Genomic DNA, 12,790 nt, shown 5'->3' on the forward strand with positions numbered 1-12,790 from the left:
GCTTATGATAGCTATAGAGTCTATGAGCTGAAAAGCACTGTTTACATCATACTTGCAACAGTGATAATTGTGCAATGAGAGGGAATAATTATTCAGCGTTTCAGACATTCACAAATAAATCATATGAAGCAATCTTTGTTGCGAGCCCGTTGTTGTCAAAGACAGATTGTTTCTATGTGTCCAATAGTATCATTTGTATCATTCATGGCAAGGTTTTTCATGGCGATGACTGCAGCGGATTGGACAGAGTGAGACATAAGACATTTTCACACAAAAAATACTTTAAAAAATCGCAGTGAGCCAAATCATGCTGTCAAAGGTGCCTTGTAATTCTCCGGGTTGTTCTATCACTCACAGTACGCGTGATGATTCAAATATTATTTCAGGATGAGTTTTAAAGAGTTAAGTTGGCCTTCAAACTGGCTCTTTATGCCTCATTTCGGCATCCAATTCGCACTGCATGGGGTTTTTCGTGGACTGTGTTTTCACCACTTTAAGATTTATTCAGAAGAGTGTAGTCAGAAAAGTGTCAATTAAAAAAAACTACCTCATAAAAATGGGTGCATTTGTGTACGATCATCGAACGATGAAAAGGTTTTTCAAACATCACCACACGTTATGGATATGTACATGTAAGCCACAAACTTGGGACTACACACTAGTCCTATTTATAGAGTTGTTACAGGGAGCCTGGCAGAACAACTCTCCTAAATGATCCCTGGATGAAAAATGGGGTTAATGACCCACGAGTTCAACATGGCATCGGGCTAATGACAGAAGGTTCTTTGTTCGCCTCAAACACACAGTAATTTATCAACTTGACAAGGCATGTGAACCTGTAGGTAATGTCACGCTGACTTATATATAAGTTATGGTACATCCAACGTATGGAATTAGAAATACAGTCAAACCTGTCTATTGTGGCCACTCCAGGGACCGGACAAATGTGGCCACTATAGACAGGTGGCCTCTGTATAGAGGTGGCAACTTGTAGATAAAATACCCAAGGGACCGACAAAAAGTGGCCACTATGGACAGGTGGCCCCTCTGTAGAGGTGGCCCCTAATACAGGTTTGACTGTAGGCCAAACATTGACATTTTATCATTAAAATTGTCTCCACTATAACAGAAAAGCGAGAAGTTGAATTTATCCAGCAATAGTCTCATTTTGTATCTGTGAACTGTATCTTTTCAACATGTCTTGTTGTGACCTGTACATAGCCCGGTGTGGCAAAAATGTGCAATAAAGGTCTTCATTCTTCTTCTTCTGTAAACATTATTAACTAATTTCCAAGGTGCCTTTAAACAATACTACAACTCACTGTCAAGTAAGTTCTCAATAATCAGCAATTTATTACTCAATAATCATCATTATGCACAAGTTCCCATAATGACATTAAAAGCTAAAACATTATGATAAAACAACACAAGATTGCAACGAATATCCTACCAATGATTCAACAGGCCATATACATGTACAGGTACACTTAAATTGCAGCATGATCACCATTTTACACTGTATAGAAGCCACCACAGCGGTATCTTGAATTTAACTCTCAAGAATTCAATACTTCTTCTCAGTTTTAAACATTTTCCCATTAAAATGTTAACTTGGCATTAAACTAGCATGTGACAAACTGAGAATGTAACAGAATTTGCTACTACTTCTTAAGGATTAACTGTGTGCCTATGTTTATATATGGACAGAATTTACAATGTATAGACAAGGCTGTATCTATCTGTGGTAATAAATGAAATCAGTGCCCCCCTCCCCCTAAAAATCACTGTCTATCACATTTAACACATGAGCTATCAATGCTTTAGAATATACAGTTTGCTATGCCACACATTCCACCTGCATTCACTTTATACACCTTTAGCATGAAATCTCTAAATTCATAGCATGTTGAAAAAATCAGATTTTTTGCAGAAAATTTTTTGCAAGATTTACAGGTTGATTTGCTCTTGAGGAAAATAAACAAAAACAGGCCAAGGGTTACTGCAACATACTTCACCCCAATACATCACAATACATAGAATACTCTGATACTCTAATATCTCATACATTTTCAGGTCAGTTTTTAGCTACAGTAGTACATGTATTTTAGTACTTGAAATTCCAGTGTGTGACAGCATTATTTTGCAATTATAGCAAATGTGTAAATTGCAACAAATCATTAAAGACTAACTTTTCTGGTTTACATTTCTTTCTACCACTTTTTAATTGCGTAGCAGATGCTCCTTTCTAGTGTAAGCATTAAGATTCTTTACAATCATTTAATCTGTCCATGATAGTCGTTATATAGGAAGCAGCATTATATCATATACCAGCATTCTTTAACCATAATTTCCATCAGTTTGGCATTTGAGCTGAATAAAAAAAAACATTATATGGCTGACAATAAAACTAAACTTTCTGGACAAGCATTTGTATTGATATCTACTGGTAGGTACACTATTTACAATATACATTATTGTTCTGAAAATAACCTCATGATTCCACCAGGTACCGTAAACTAAGACTACCACAGTGACTGTGACATTGTAAAAGTGTCATCCAGGTCTTAAGAGCATCTTAAACATCAGGTGTTGAACACCTGGGCATCTGAAGTTAAGTTTACACACCTTGGGAATTACGGATTCCGCATCAGTAGATTTCTCTTAATATACAATCTCTTTTTAATATGTTGGTTTTAGAGTACCTGGTGGAATTATGATCTCAGAGTAACGTTACCTATTGTCCTTCCTTACTTTATGGAATACTTTTTTTTCTGTGATATTGATAAGTGGGATACTGTAAAATCTTGCGTAGGTGATATTTAGAAGAAGGCATAAAAGAACATGAAAGCGATGACATGTAGGACGAACAGATATGCAAATGAGAGGAATCGACAGCAGGGACGTGTTCTCAGCATCCTGGTCAGGTACAGGCTACAGAGAAGAAAGAAAATGACATTTCAGAAACATCAATTTCATGTGACTTTGACATTCTGAAAAATGAAACAACAACTTAGTAAGTAGCCTGGATTCCAGACCCTTGAAATATATCATGTGAGGGATTACAATCACTTCAGCTGGGGGAGAAACTTTTGTCCTGACCCCCAAAGTTGGCGCAGCATTCCTGGAAAATTTTAAAGCCTAGACCCTCTGAAACGCTATTTCCTGCATTTTGAGGGTTAGATTTTGCTCACAGAGGATGGAATGGGCAAATTTTTGGTCCCCAGCTGCAAAATTCCGTCAAAGGACGGAGGGACGGAAGGACGGGTGCTGGCCACAACAGTGATTATACCTCAAGAAGCCAATGTGTGCAAGAAAATTTGAGACATGGTTCAAACTCTAGGAGCTGGCTAACTATCGTCACATGCCTTATCAAACATCCAGATTATCTACTAAGAAATTAACAAGAAAACAGAGAGCTTAAAGAAAAATTTGCATCTTGCTAGATATTCATCTGATATGGTGTAAAACAAGGTAGAGAAAAAAAGAGACTCTTTTTACACAACCATTGCTTTATTCTCACCGATGTTTCAGTGACCGAATGTCACCTTCTTCAGGGCAATTCTGACTGGTTCACATTGTACTGTAGGACAGGTGTCACTGCTCACAGTTCAGATGTGGTCACAAAACATAAAGTATATGTGTAAGTATTTTACGTTTTGTGACTGCATCTGAACTGTGAGCAGCGACACCTACCCTGCAGTACAATGTGAACTACTGTAGTCAGAATTGCCCTAGAAGAAGGTGACAGACAGTCACTGAAACGTCGGTGATAATAAAGCAATGGTTGTGCAAAAAGAGTCTCTTTATTCAGTTACGTACCAACCTGATGAAACTATTCAGGAAACAAGGTAGAGTTTCCAGCTTAAAGTTTATCTTCCAATCGAACAATTTTATTTATTGGACAACTATCAAATGCCAAAATAAAAATATCAGAATGTAATTGAATGTGTTATCTCACCTTCGACCCCGTAACCACTTGTCCAAGGTCATACAACATGGTGTCATCTTCCGAGCTGAAACAAACAAAAGACAATGAGTCAAACATAAATTGTCTGAGCTATGCTATATAATAGTACATGAGAAACAATTGACTTTAAAAGGTTCAAATTTTAGTCAGCCCAATTAAAACCCCTTCTTGAAACCTAATGTGCATATTGTCAATCTTTTCATAGTTACCTGACAAACTACAGTAGTTAGTTTAGTTCAATCCACAAATTATGCAATCAAGCATGGAAGAAACAGTCTTTTATCCGACACCCCTATGTACCTAATAGATGCTCTGACGACCCAATGTTCTGACACCCACATGTTGTAGCACCCCATAACCCTTATCCTATCATAGGTGTGTCAGAACATGGGGTAGTAAAAACATAGGGGCATCAGAACATAATACTGTTGGAACATACTGTAAGGCTGTCACAAAGGAATTGCAATACACAAAATAAAACTATAATTCACAAACCACCAAAACTGCTATCATTACATGGGGAAGAAACAATGTTGATGTCAGCATTCAAGTATGTTCTAAGGAGTCTAAGACATGCTTTTATCTTTGTTAAAAAGATCAGAGTACCATTTACAAACTAAAGTGGTGTGGCTTCAGTATTCTAAGCAATGTAAAAATGCACTCACTAATCTTCAAAGCACGGTAGTCAAAGGGGTTGAGCTCAACAGCTTCCTCTGCTCCATCAATGTTGATTCGATACTGAATGTGAAATGGGTTTTGAAAAATTATTTTAACATCATGTAACAATGTAAGTAAAGACTAGCAAAAAACTTTCCATTGCAAGCAAAATTAACAAGACATGCATGTATAATGCTAAATGTTCTGCAATTATTAGCATATGGTGTAAAATGACAGATGTTTTCTTCTAAATAACAAATTAAACACATTTTGCCTGATGCTGTGGCATACACTGTTAGAATGATTTTACATTGTGCAAATACCAATACAGTGGAAAAACTGTCCATGAACTCTCTTATAAGTTATATCAGATTTGTCTATTGAGCATGATTAAAAAATGTGCAAAACTCAATCAAAATTAATTTTGAACCAGACAGTTGAATAAAAAATACAACCAAGACAATACAAATATATATATCTATTTTGTTATACAATGTTGATTAAAACAGGATGAAACAAAACAAAAATATACAAGTTACAGTTACTGCAAAGAGAAACCACAAACAGACAAAAAATACCTCCCGTGAACTAGTAGTCTCTTCCATTGACCCCATGACCCAGAATGTCTTTATGTCTGATATATGACTACATACATGTAGTTCTACCACCTCTGAACTCTACTTTCTCTTACTCCTCAAGTCTGAGTGTCTGACCTGTGTGGTGACACCATCTTCCCATTCACTTCCTACCACTCTATTGACAGTGCATGTACTAGATAATTACAAAATTAACACACAAGAGCACAAACATCCAGACACACCAAAAACAAAACTTCCATACACAAACTAAGGCAACATTGCAACAATGTTTCCTGCGACCTTCACCACATACAAACGTCCCATGATGCACCACACCAAGATGGCCGCCATCATGCACCCCACCCAGATAAGCTGGGTTCTACTTACACTAACCTCCTTGTTTGGTGGAGGCTGGTTCTGATATGCTTTGATTTCAGACTGGGCGGCTGACAGAGAATCTTCCAAGGAAATCTTCTGGTCACGTTCCTGCTGTAGAAGAGCCTGCGCAGAAAAAAAAAAACAAGTCAAAAGAAATCCAACAAGACATAGACTGACTACAATACTCTGCCGACGGAGGTTTCCCTCCAGTCACAGAGTAGCAATACAGTAGAAGCCGTTAAATTGCACATCCTATTTGTCAGTGTATCTTGTGCAATTATCCGGCTGGTGCAATAATGTAAAGTTAACCAGCTGGACTGCGCCGGTTTGGTATTTGGGGATTCCGTGCAGTTCATTGCAGTGCAATTAACTGGCTTCTACTCTATTCATTTTTGTCCATAGCATAATGACAAGTCTCAATTCTTCTACATTTTTTAAATGTATCATTATAATAGCAGGAAAAGTCCCTTTATTCAAAATAACACTACTAAAAGATTTTTTAGCAATTTAAATCTAAAGATGCAAAAGATACAAATTCTCTTCAACACAGAATGAAGCTGAAATGTCAGTATAGTTTGTTACTGGTAATTCTGTCAAAAAACGTTAACCAATTTAAGTTCTATCTAGTACGTTATAGCTTATTATAAACCAAAGGACGTTTACCTAGGTGTTTATAGTCCGTGGCATGCGATGCAAAATAACAATGCACTATATTAAAGAAATGCATGCAGCAAACGTTTAAAACCCCATATACCTTACAGGCAAAGTTATTGTATGTACTGCTGAAAACCAATTTCTACATATCATTTACACTGTATGTTAAGAGCAGCATATTTCATGCAAACACAAAATATCTAAAAAATCGCATTTATCAATAACTTAAGATTTCTTTCTGCCACATAGATCATCTAGGTACTTTAGTTTAAGACGCCCAAATTTATCTATGCTGTATCAGACTGTTCCCTTACAAATGCACACTTCAGATACCAAGGTGTTCACAAGACATTCTTGATATTAAGGTCTCAATAACACTGTCTCATTTTCAATTTGGTAGTTTTAGGATAAGGGGTGGACATATCCAACATGACATTACAATATTTCTCAATACATTTACAATAATTTGTTTATCAATAAGAACATATAACATGGCAAAAAAAACAGACGTACCTCCATTGTTGCCATCTCCTGTGCGATCGCTTCTCTAGCCTGTTCAGCCTCTTCTAGTCTGCAATTTTATCACAGAGAAATCATTTTGAGCACAGCAAGATTAACACCCAAAACAAAGAAATTGTAAACAGTGTATACTACTGAAAAATATTAAGTCATTGTTATGCTATGAAATACTATGATACTAAGCCGACAAACGTGTTTTTCGTTGTAACAGGTTCTATGATTAACAAATATGACAAAAATTTACTCTAACTCCACAATTGAGGCAGGGCAAAGTATGATACGTAAATCTTTTTTTTAATATTCAAATGAAACATCTACAAAATTTGATGGTCTCCACATCCAGTGCTAGTTGGCAGTGGAAACCTGTCCTTGGTGCTGAATGACCAACACAAAGTTTTCTTAAGTTTGTTAATGAGAATATCCTTGGAAAGGCAATCCAATGATCAGGGTTGGAAAGTCCACGAGCACTAATGTCCAGGGCAAGTGAAAGTGCAGATTGGGCAAGTAAGATTTCTCTATTGTGTGAGACTTTGATTTACTTGCTGCTTTTTACAGTCATGACACCAAACAATGATCAACATAGAAGAATATAGGCAATAATTATAATTCTATTGCTGGAAGTAAAAATGCGTTAAATTATAAAGTGACATTCAAATTTGGGCAAGTGAAAAATTGGTTTGGGCAAGTAATTTTCTATGTGCTTAACTGATAGAATAAGTGAATTTTTGAAAACTTGTCCAACACGATGATAGTTTAGGAAAACACTTACTTTTTACTGAGGTTGTATATCTCTGGATCATCCTGTGGTATCTGTCTCTGGACTTCTGTGCTCTCTAACTCCATGGTCTGTATTGTTTTCTCTTCAATTGTGTCCTGTAGAAATGAAGTAAGTTACTCTTTTAACACTTCCCTGAATAACACAATAAACAAGACTAGACCTGTCCTTGGTGCTGAACTATCTACATGTGTCTGCTATATGCTTAACATGATATAAGCGCGTCTTGCTAATAGTCAGGGTATGGGGCCTCTTTAAACAATAATGACAATGACAATGACAATGATGTTTATTGCATGTTCATGCCCCAATGGGGCTAAATGCATTAAGTTTGATATTAATTTTCTAAGTAATGGAAATAAAGACACCATTGAAATGGCAATGATTGTCTCTTACAGCCTTACTACAGGTGAACATAAGACAAACCAAGCCTGAGAAGAAATGGACTGGATGTTTTGTCCTATGGTTTAGCAGCAATTTTTGTTGTTGAAAGTTTTCTTTTTTTGCCCCTCACGCATTAGTCTTGGGGTCACCAGAGGATGTCATGTATAAAATTAGGTCAGTTTGGCCCAAACAGAGCATGGATTAAAACTCTAACCTGAGACTGTCCTGCTAAGACTAGCTGCTCCCTCTGTGAGAGGTGCTGGTACTGCAGCTGTAGGGCCTGTAGCTGTGCCTCCCTTTCCTGTAACCCCCGAGCTGCATGGGAAAACTGCATCCTCAGGTGGTTCCGCTCTTCAAGCAGTGATGTCACCTAGAAATAGAGAATAGAAAAATTACAGTCACACTCTTGGAGATGGCCGCCAAAGTTCTTCTCTGGGAACTTGACGCAAAGAGAAAAAGGGGACGACCGAACCTGACACTTAAGAAAGTTTTGAAGGAGGAGGTCGGTTTAAAGGACTACAACTTGCTAGCCGCCATTCTAGATAGAGATGCATGGGCGGACATAGTTAATGGCACCTCATATGAGGATGAATTGAACTAAACTTGGTAGCACTTACAAACTCTTGGTATTTGACACTTTTGTGTTTTACCATCAGACAGCTTATCAGTTAGAAAATAAAAATACATTGTAATAAACAAAGAACAAGCAAGGTAATTGAGTCACACACGTATAAATAATATAATCGCAAATCATTTATCTGCGAGAAATGAGGACAAAGGATCCTTGAATGTCCAGACATGTATCTAAACCTCGCCACCGTTATCTACAACTACAATTGCTGTCGACACCTATCTGCAAGATCCTGTGTAATAAGATCATGTGTCCGTAACTAGTGCAAGTTTACGTAAAGTGATTGGTCATCAGTATTGATCCTGAATAAGGCGACAGTGGTCTTTGAAAATTTGATCCGTGAGTAGTTTTGTGTTGTAAGAAAGTTTAGCATTGTTGTACTATGATTACTACCAACACAGACGAGCTTCCATGACATACGTATATAGCTCTAGTCTAATGTTGTGCACTGAAAAGCCTCAGAGACTATGTTAAATACATATAACGCTAGTTCACCTTTATCCATGGGGTGACCTTTATCCGTTGTCTTTAAAAACAGCACATTTAGGAGTATTAAGCCAGCTGACAGTGTTTTCAAAATTGCAATATTTTCAAAATGTTCCGATTTTAAACCACCTTCCGTCGACTTTATATCCCTAAATACGTTTTTTGTACAAACAATAGGTATAGAATATAGGTTACCCTCAGATAAAGGTGAACTAGCGTTAAACATGTAATGTATCCTCAGCAACTGTCAGAGTGACATTCACATTGAGTTAACTGTAACAATACAACAGTGCCCTCTACCTGTATGGACAGTTCCTGACATCTCATGTCCCTCTGATGGACCCCCTCTAATGCCTGTTCCAGGGTTGTCTGTAACTGCTGCATGCTGGTGGTTGTTTCTGCACTCTTAGTAGCTTCAGCCTGGAAAAAATAGTGCAACAAAATTCAATAAGAAACAAGTTATCAAACATTTCATACCTGTTTTGACATAGTTGGAGATAAATTGAGTCTTTCTGAATTAATTGTACTATTTGTTATTGTGGACTCTTTGCTAAGTCTGTGTATGCATTTTGCTACTTTCCTGCAAGACTTTGGACCCAGGCGAAACCAGCTTTCCAATCCTGCAAGTCTCCAGTTACATCATTTTTCACCAGACATCCTACGTTACAAAATCAAAATTTGATGTAGATTTGCGCAAGCTGGAACAAAGTTGCACACATCAAGGCAACCAAACAGATTGGAAACAATACCTATGTCAAAACACTTTGAAATTTCACTTTTAACAAAACTAAGCCTCAACCAAACATTTGGTACCACTCAGAAAATAATAGCTAAGACATGTGTGAGAATAAAAGAAGAATGCTGACACACAAAAGAGATTCTATCAAAGAGTTTATACATGTAGATAAAGTTTAGAGTTTGCCATTCTAGTCTCTACATGGCACAATAACTCACCTCTAGGTCCCTTGTCTGCTTCAGAAGTTCTTTCCTTTCTCTGACAATTTCTTCATACTCCATCTTGAGAGAAGCTAGCTGCTCATTCCTATCCTCCAATTCTCCCATCTTTGACCACAGCGACTTGACCTCTTCTTCCCTGCTCCTAACTTGCTCCTCAAACCCAACTTTCTCCACCTGGAATCTTGACAATTCTGCTTCTCTTTCTTGTAGTTGCAGTCTTACTGTGTTAAGATTCCTTTCCAAGTCTTCATACTGTTGTCTTAGAGATTCCACCTCCTTATCTGCAGTTTCTTTGCTTATTACGGAGTCTTCATATTTTTGCTGGAATGCAGCAACTTCTAGCTTTTCAGTCTGTAGGTCTCTCACTGCAGCAACGTATTGATCCTTGACAGACTCCAGCTCTTGATTCGCAGCATCACATTCAGCTTGTGCTTGGTCTAACTCTTGTTGCAGTTGGAGGAACTGGTCCTGGAGTAAAACTAGCTCCTGTTTTGTCGACTCGTATCTGGCATTCCCATCATCATGCGACTGTCTGAGCATTTCAACCTCTCTCTTTGCTTCAACTTGCCGACTTTCCCATTCACTCTTTTCCTTTATGATGCTTTCTTGTGCAGAATTTGTTTCTTCCCTCAACCCATCTAATTCCTGTTGTGCTTTTTCCAACTGGTTTGCTAGGAAATCTTTCTCACTAGCCAAGCTGTGAACGTCACCGTTCAGGTCTTCGCACATCTGCTTTAACCTGTCATTCTCTGCAATGAGGATATCTTCCTGTTTTGTCAGCCTCAGATTCAACTCCTCTAGCTCTGGTAACCTTGTCACTTTATTTGCAAGCTGTTCATTCACGGTCTGCAGTTTGTGCACTCTCTCTACGAGGATCTCCTTTTCTTCGGTGAATTTTGCGATACTGGAATGTAGATACTCTCTCTCCTCACCGAGATCTCTGTCTCTCAGTTTCATATCATCAAGCTCTTCCTTCTGGTTTTTAACACTAGCTTGCAAAGTTTCCACACTTGTCCGCAAGGACTCAACTTCTAGCTGAAGTCGTTGACCCTCTGCTGTTGCCGCATCCTTTTCCTGTGACAGTGTCGCTCGTTCTGTTCTCAGCTTGTCCAGGACCAGTTCTAGCTCTTCCCTGTCCTTCTCCAAACTGCTCAGTGCATCCGAATCCACCTTCCCTTCCAACTCTGCCACAAGACTCTTACAGGTGGTGTCCAGCCTTTCCTTATCTTGTACGAGACTTTCGACTTCCTTCTTCAAGTTGTTGTTCTCTGACTCAGAGGTCTGCTTTGCCCTCTGAAGTTCTAACAGCTGGTCTTTCAGGTCTTCTACCTGGTTCTCTAACTCCCCTTTGTCCCATGATGCATTCTCTACCTCGTTCCTGAGTATGCTGTTCTCTCTATCCGAAGTGTCCTTGGACTTCTTAAGCTCGTCGAAATCTAGCTGCAAGGACTCCAGCTCACTCTCAAGACCGTCTTTCTCCATCTCAAGATGCTCCAACTCCTTCTTTAGCTTGCTGCTCTCCATGTCCGATGACTCTTTTATCTTCTCAAGTTCTTCAAGTTTCTTCTGAAGGGAGTCCAACGTGCTTTGCAGACTCTCTCTTTCTGCTGCAAGATTTTGCATTTCTTTCTTCAACTTTCCACTGTCTTCATCAGCCAAAGTCTTCTCCTCTTTAAGATCTTCCATCTGGGATTTAAGTGTATCTAACTGATCTTCAAAGTCATCTTTTTCTGTAACCAGCCTTTCCATTCTTGTCTTTAACTCTTCGTTTTCCAATGAGAGAGACTCCTTTTCCTTTCCGAGCTTTAGGGTCTCCTCTCCTTTTAACTGGGTATCATGCAGAAGTTTCTTATTCTCATCTTCAAGTTTCTTGTTATCACTATTCAGTTTTTCTATGTCACCAACTAAATCCTGATTCTCGGCCTGCAGTTCTTCCATTTTCTGTGAGAGGTCCTCGTTGTTCTGTGTCAGCTGCTCCATCTCTTTGGCAAGTTCTTCCTTCTCGTTCTCCAGCTTTTCACGATTGTCCTGCAGTTGCCATTTCGTCATCTCCAGGTCTTTCAGCTGTAGCGCCAGGTTCTCGCGCTCCTGGCGTAACGTCGTGAGCTGGGTCTCCATCGTGTGTCGTAGCTCTTCCATCTGGCTCTTCTCAACCCTATCAGACTGCTCCTGTGACAGGTTCCTTTCCAGCGTAGCTCGGTCCTGCTCAAGAATGGCCAAACTCTGCTGCAAGCTGTTCCTCTCTTCTTCCACCTGCACCATCGCACGTTCCAATTTGTTCTTCTCCTCCTGTTGCTTCTCTAAGCTTTCTTGCAAGGTGTTGCTCTGCTCTTGCAGAAGTCCAAGTTTCCTCTCATACGACATTCTGTCTTCTGTTGACTGAGACAACTTGTTCTCGACCTGCTGTTTGTCTTCATTGAGCAGACTGAACCTAGCTTCCAATTCGGATTTTTCCATACGGAGAGATGAAAGCTGCTCCCTTGTAGCTTCCACTTCCATCTGCAGTGCTTGTATCTTATCTTCCTGGGTGGATTTTTCATCGTGAACTTCTGAGGTTTTTTCTTCATACTGAACCAGTAAGGTCCTGAATTCCTCTTGCATCGTAGTCATTTGTTCCCCTAATGCTATTTTTTCTTGTTCAAATCTTGACGCTTCTTTAAGTTTCTGGCCTAGTGTGATATTCAACTTCTGCAGCTCAACATTGCTTTCTTCTATCTTTGCTATATTTTGCTGTAGGATTGTCATTTGTTCCCCTTTCATGGGTGACTGTTCCCTCTAGCTCATTCTTTTCTTCCATCAATTCT

General features: G+C 38.8%; 1 protein-coding gene across 1 annotated transcript in view; it reads right to left on the bottom strand.

Annotated features, from left to right (window-relative positions):
• Positions 1 to 1,329: 1,329 nt before the first annotated feature.
• The window catches only part of LOC118406504 (golgin subfamily B member 1-like), a 53,106-nt gene continuing 41,645 nt past the window's right edge, over positions 1,330 to 12,790 (bottom strand). The window contains exons 27-35 of the mRNA XM_035806564.1: positions 9,984 to 12,761; positions 9,330 to 9,449; positions 8,127 to 8,282; positions 7,523 to 7,626; positions 6,748 to 6,805; positions 5,590 to 5,703; positions 4,633 to 4,705; positions 3,959 to 4,013; positions 1,330 to 2,931 (exon numbers count right to left, since the gene is read on the bottom strand). Coding sequence (XP_035662457.1) covers positions 2,820 to 2,931; positions 3,959 to 4,013; positions 4,633 to 4,705; positions 5,590 to 5,703; positions 6,748 to 6,805; positions 7,523 to 7,626; positions 8,127 to 8,282; positions 9,330 to 9,449; positions 9,984 to 12,761 — 3,570 coding nt within the window. The 3' untranslated portion in view covers positions 1,330 to 2,819. The remainder of the gene's footprint in view (positions 2,932 to 3,958; positions 4,014 to 4,632; positions 4,706 to 5,589; positions 5,704 to 6,747; positions 6,806 to 7,522; positions 7,627 to 8,126; positions 8,283 to 9,329; positions 9,450 to 9,983; positions 12,762 to 12,790) is intronic.

This window comes from Branchiostoma floridae, chromosome 19 (genome assembly GCF_000003815.2).
Source record: "Branchiostoma floridae strain S238N-H82 chromosome 19, Bfl_VNyyK, whole genome shotgun sequence".
NCBI lineage: Eukaryota > Metazoa > Chordata > Leptocardii > Amphioxiformes > Branchiostomatidae > Branchiostoma > Branchiostoma floridae.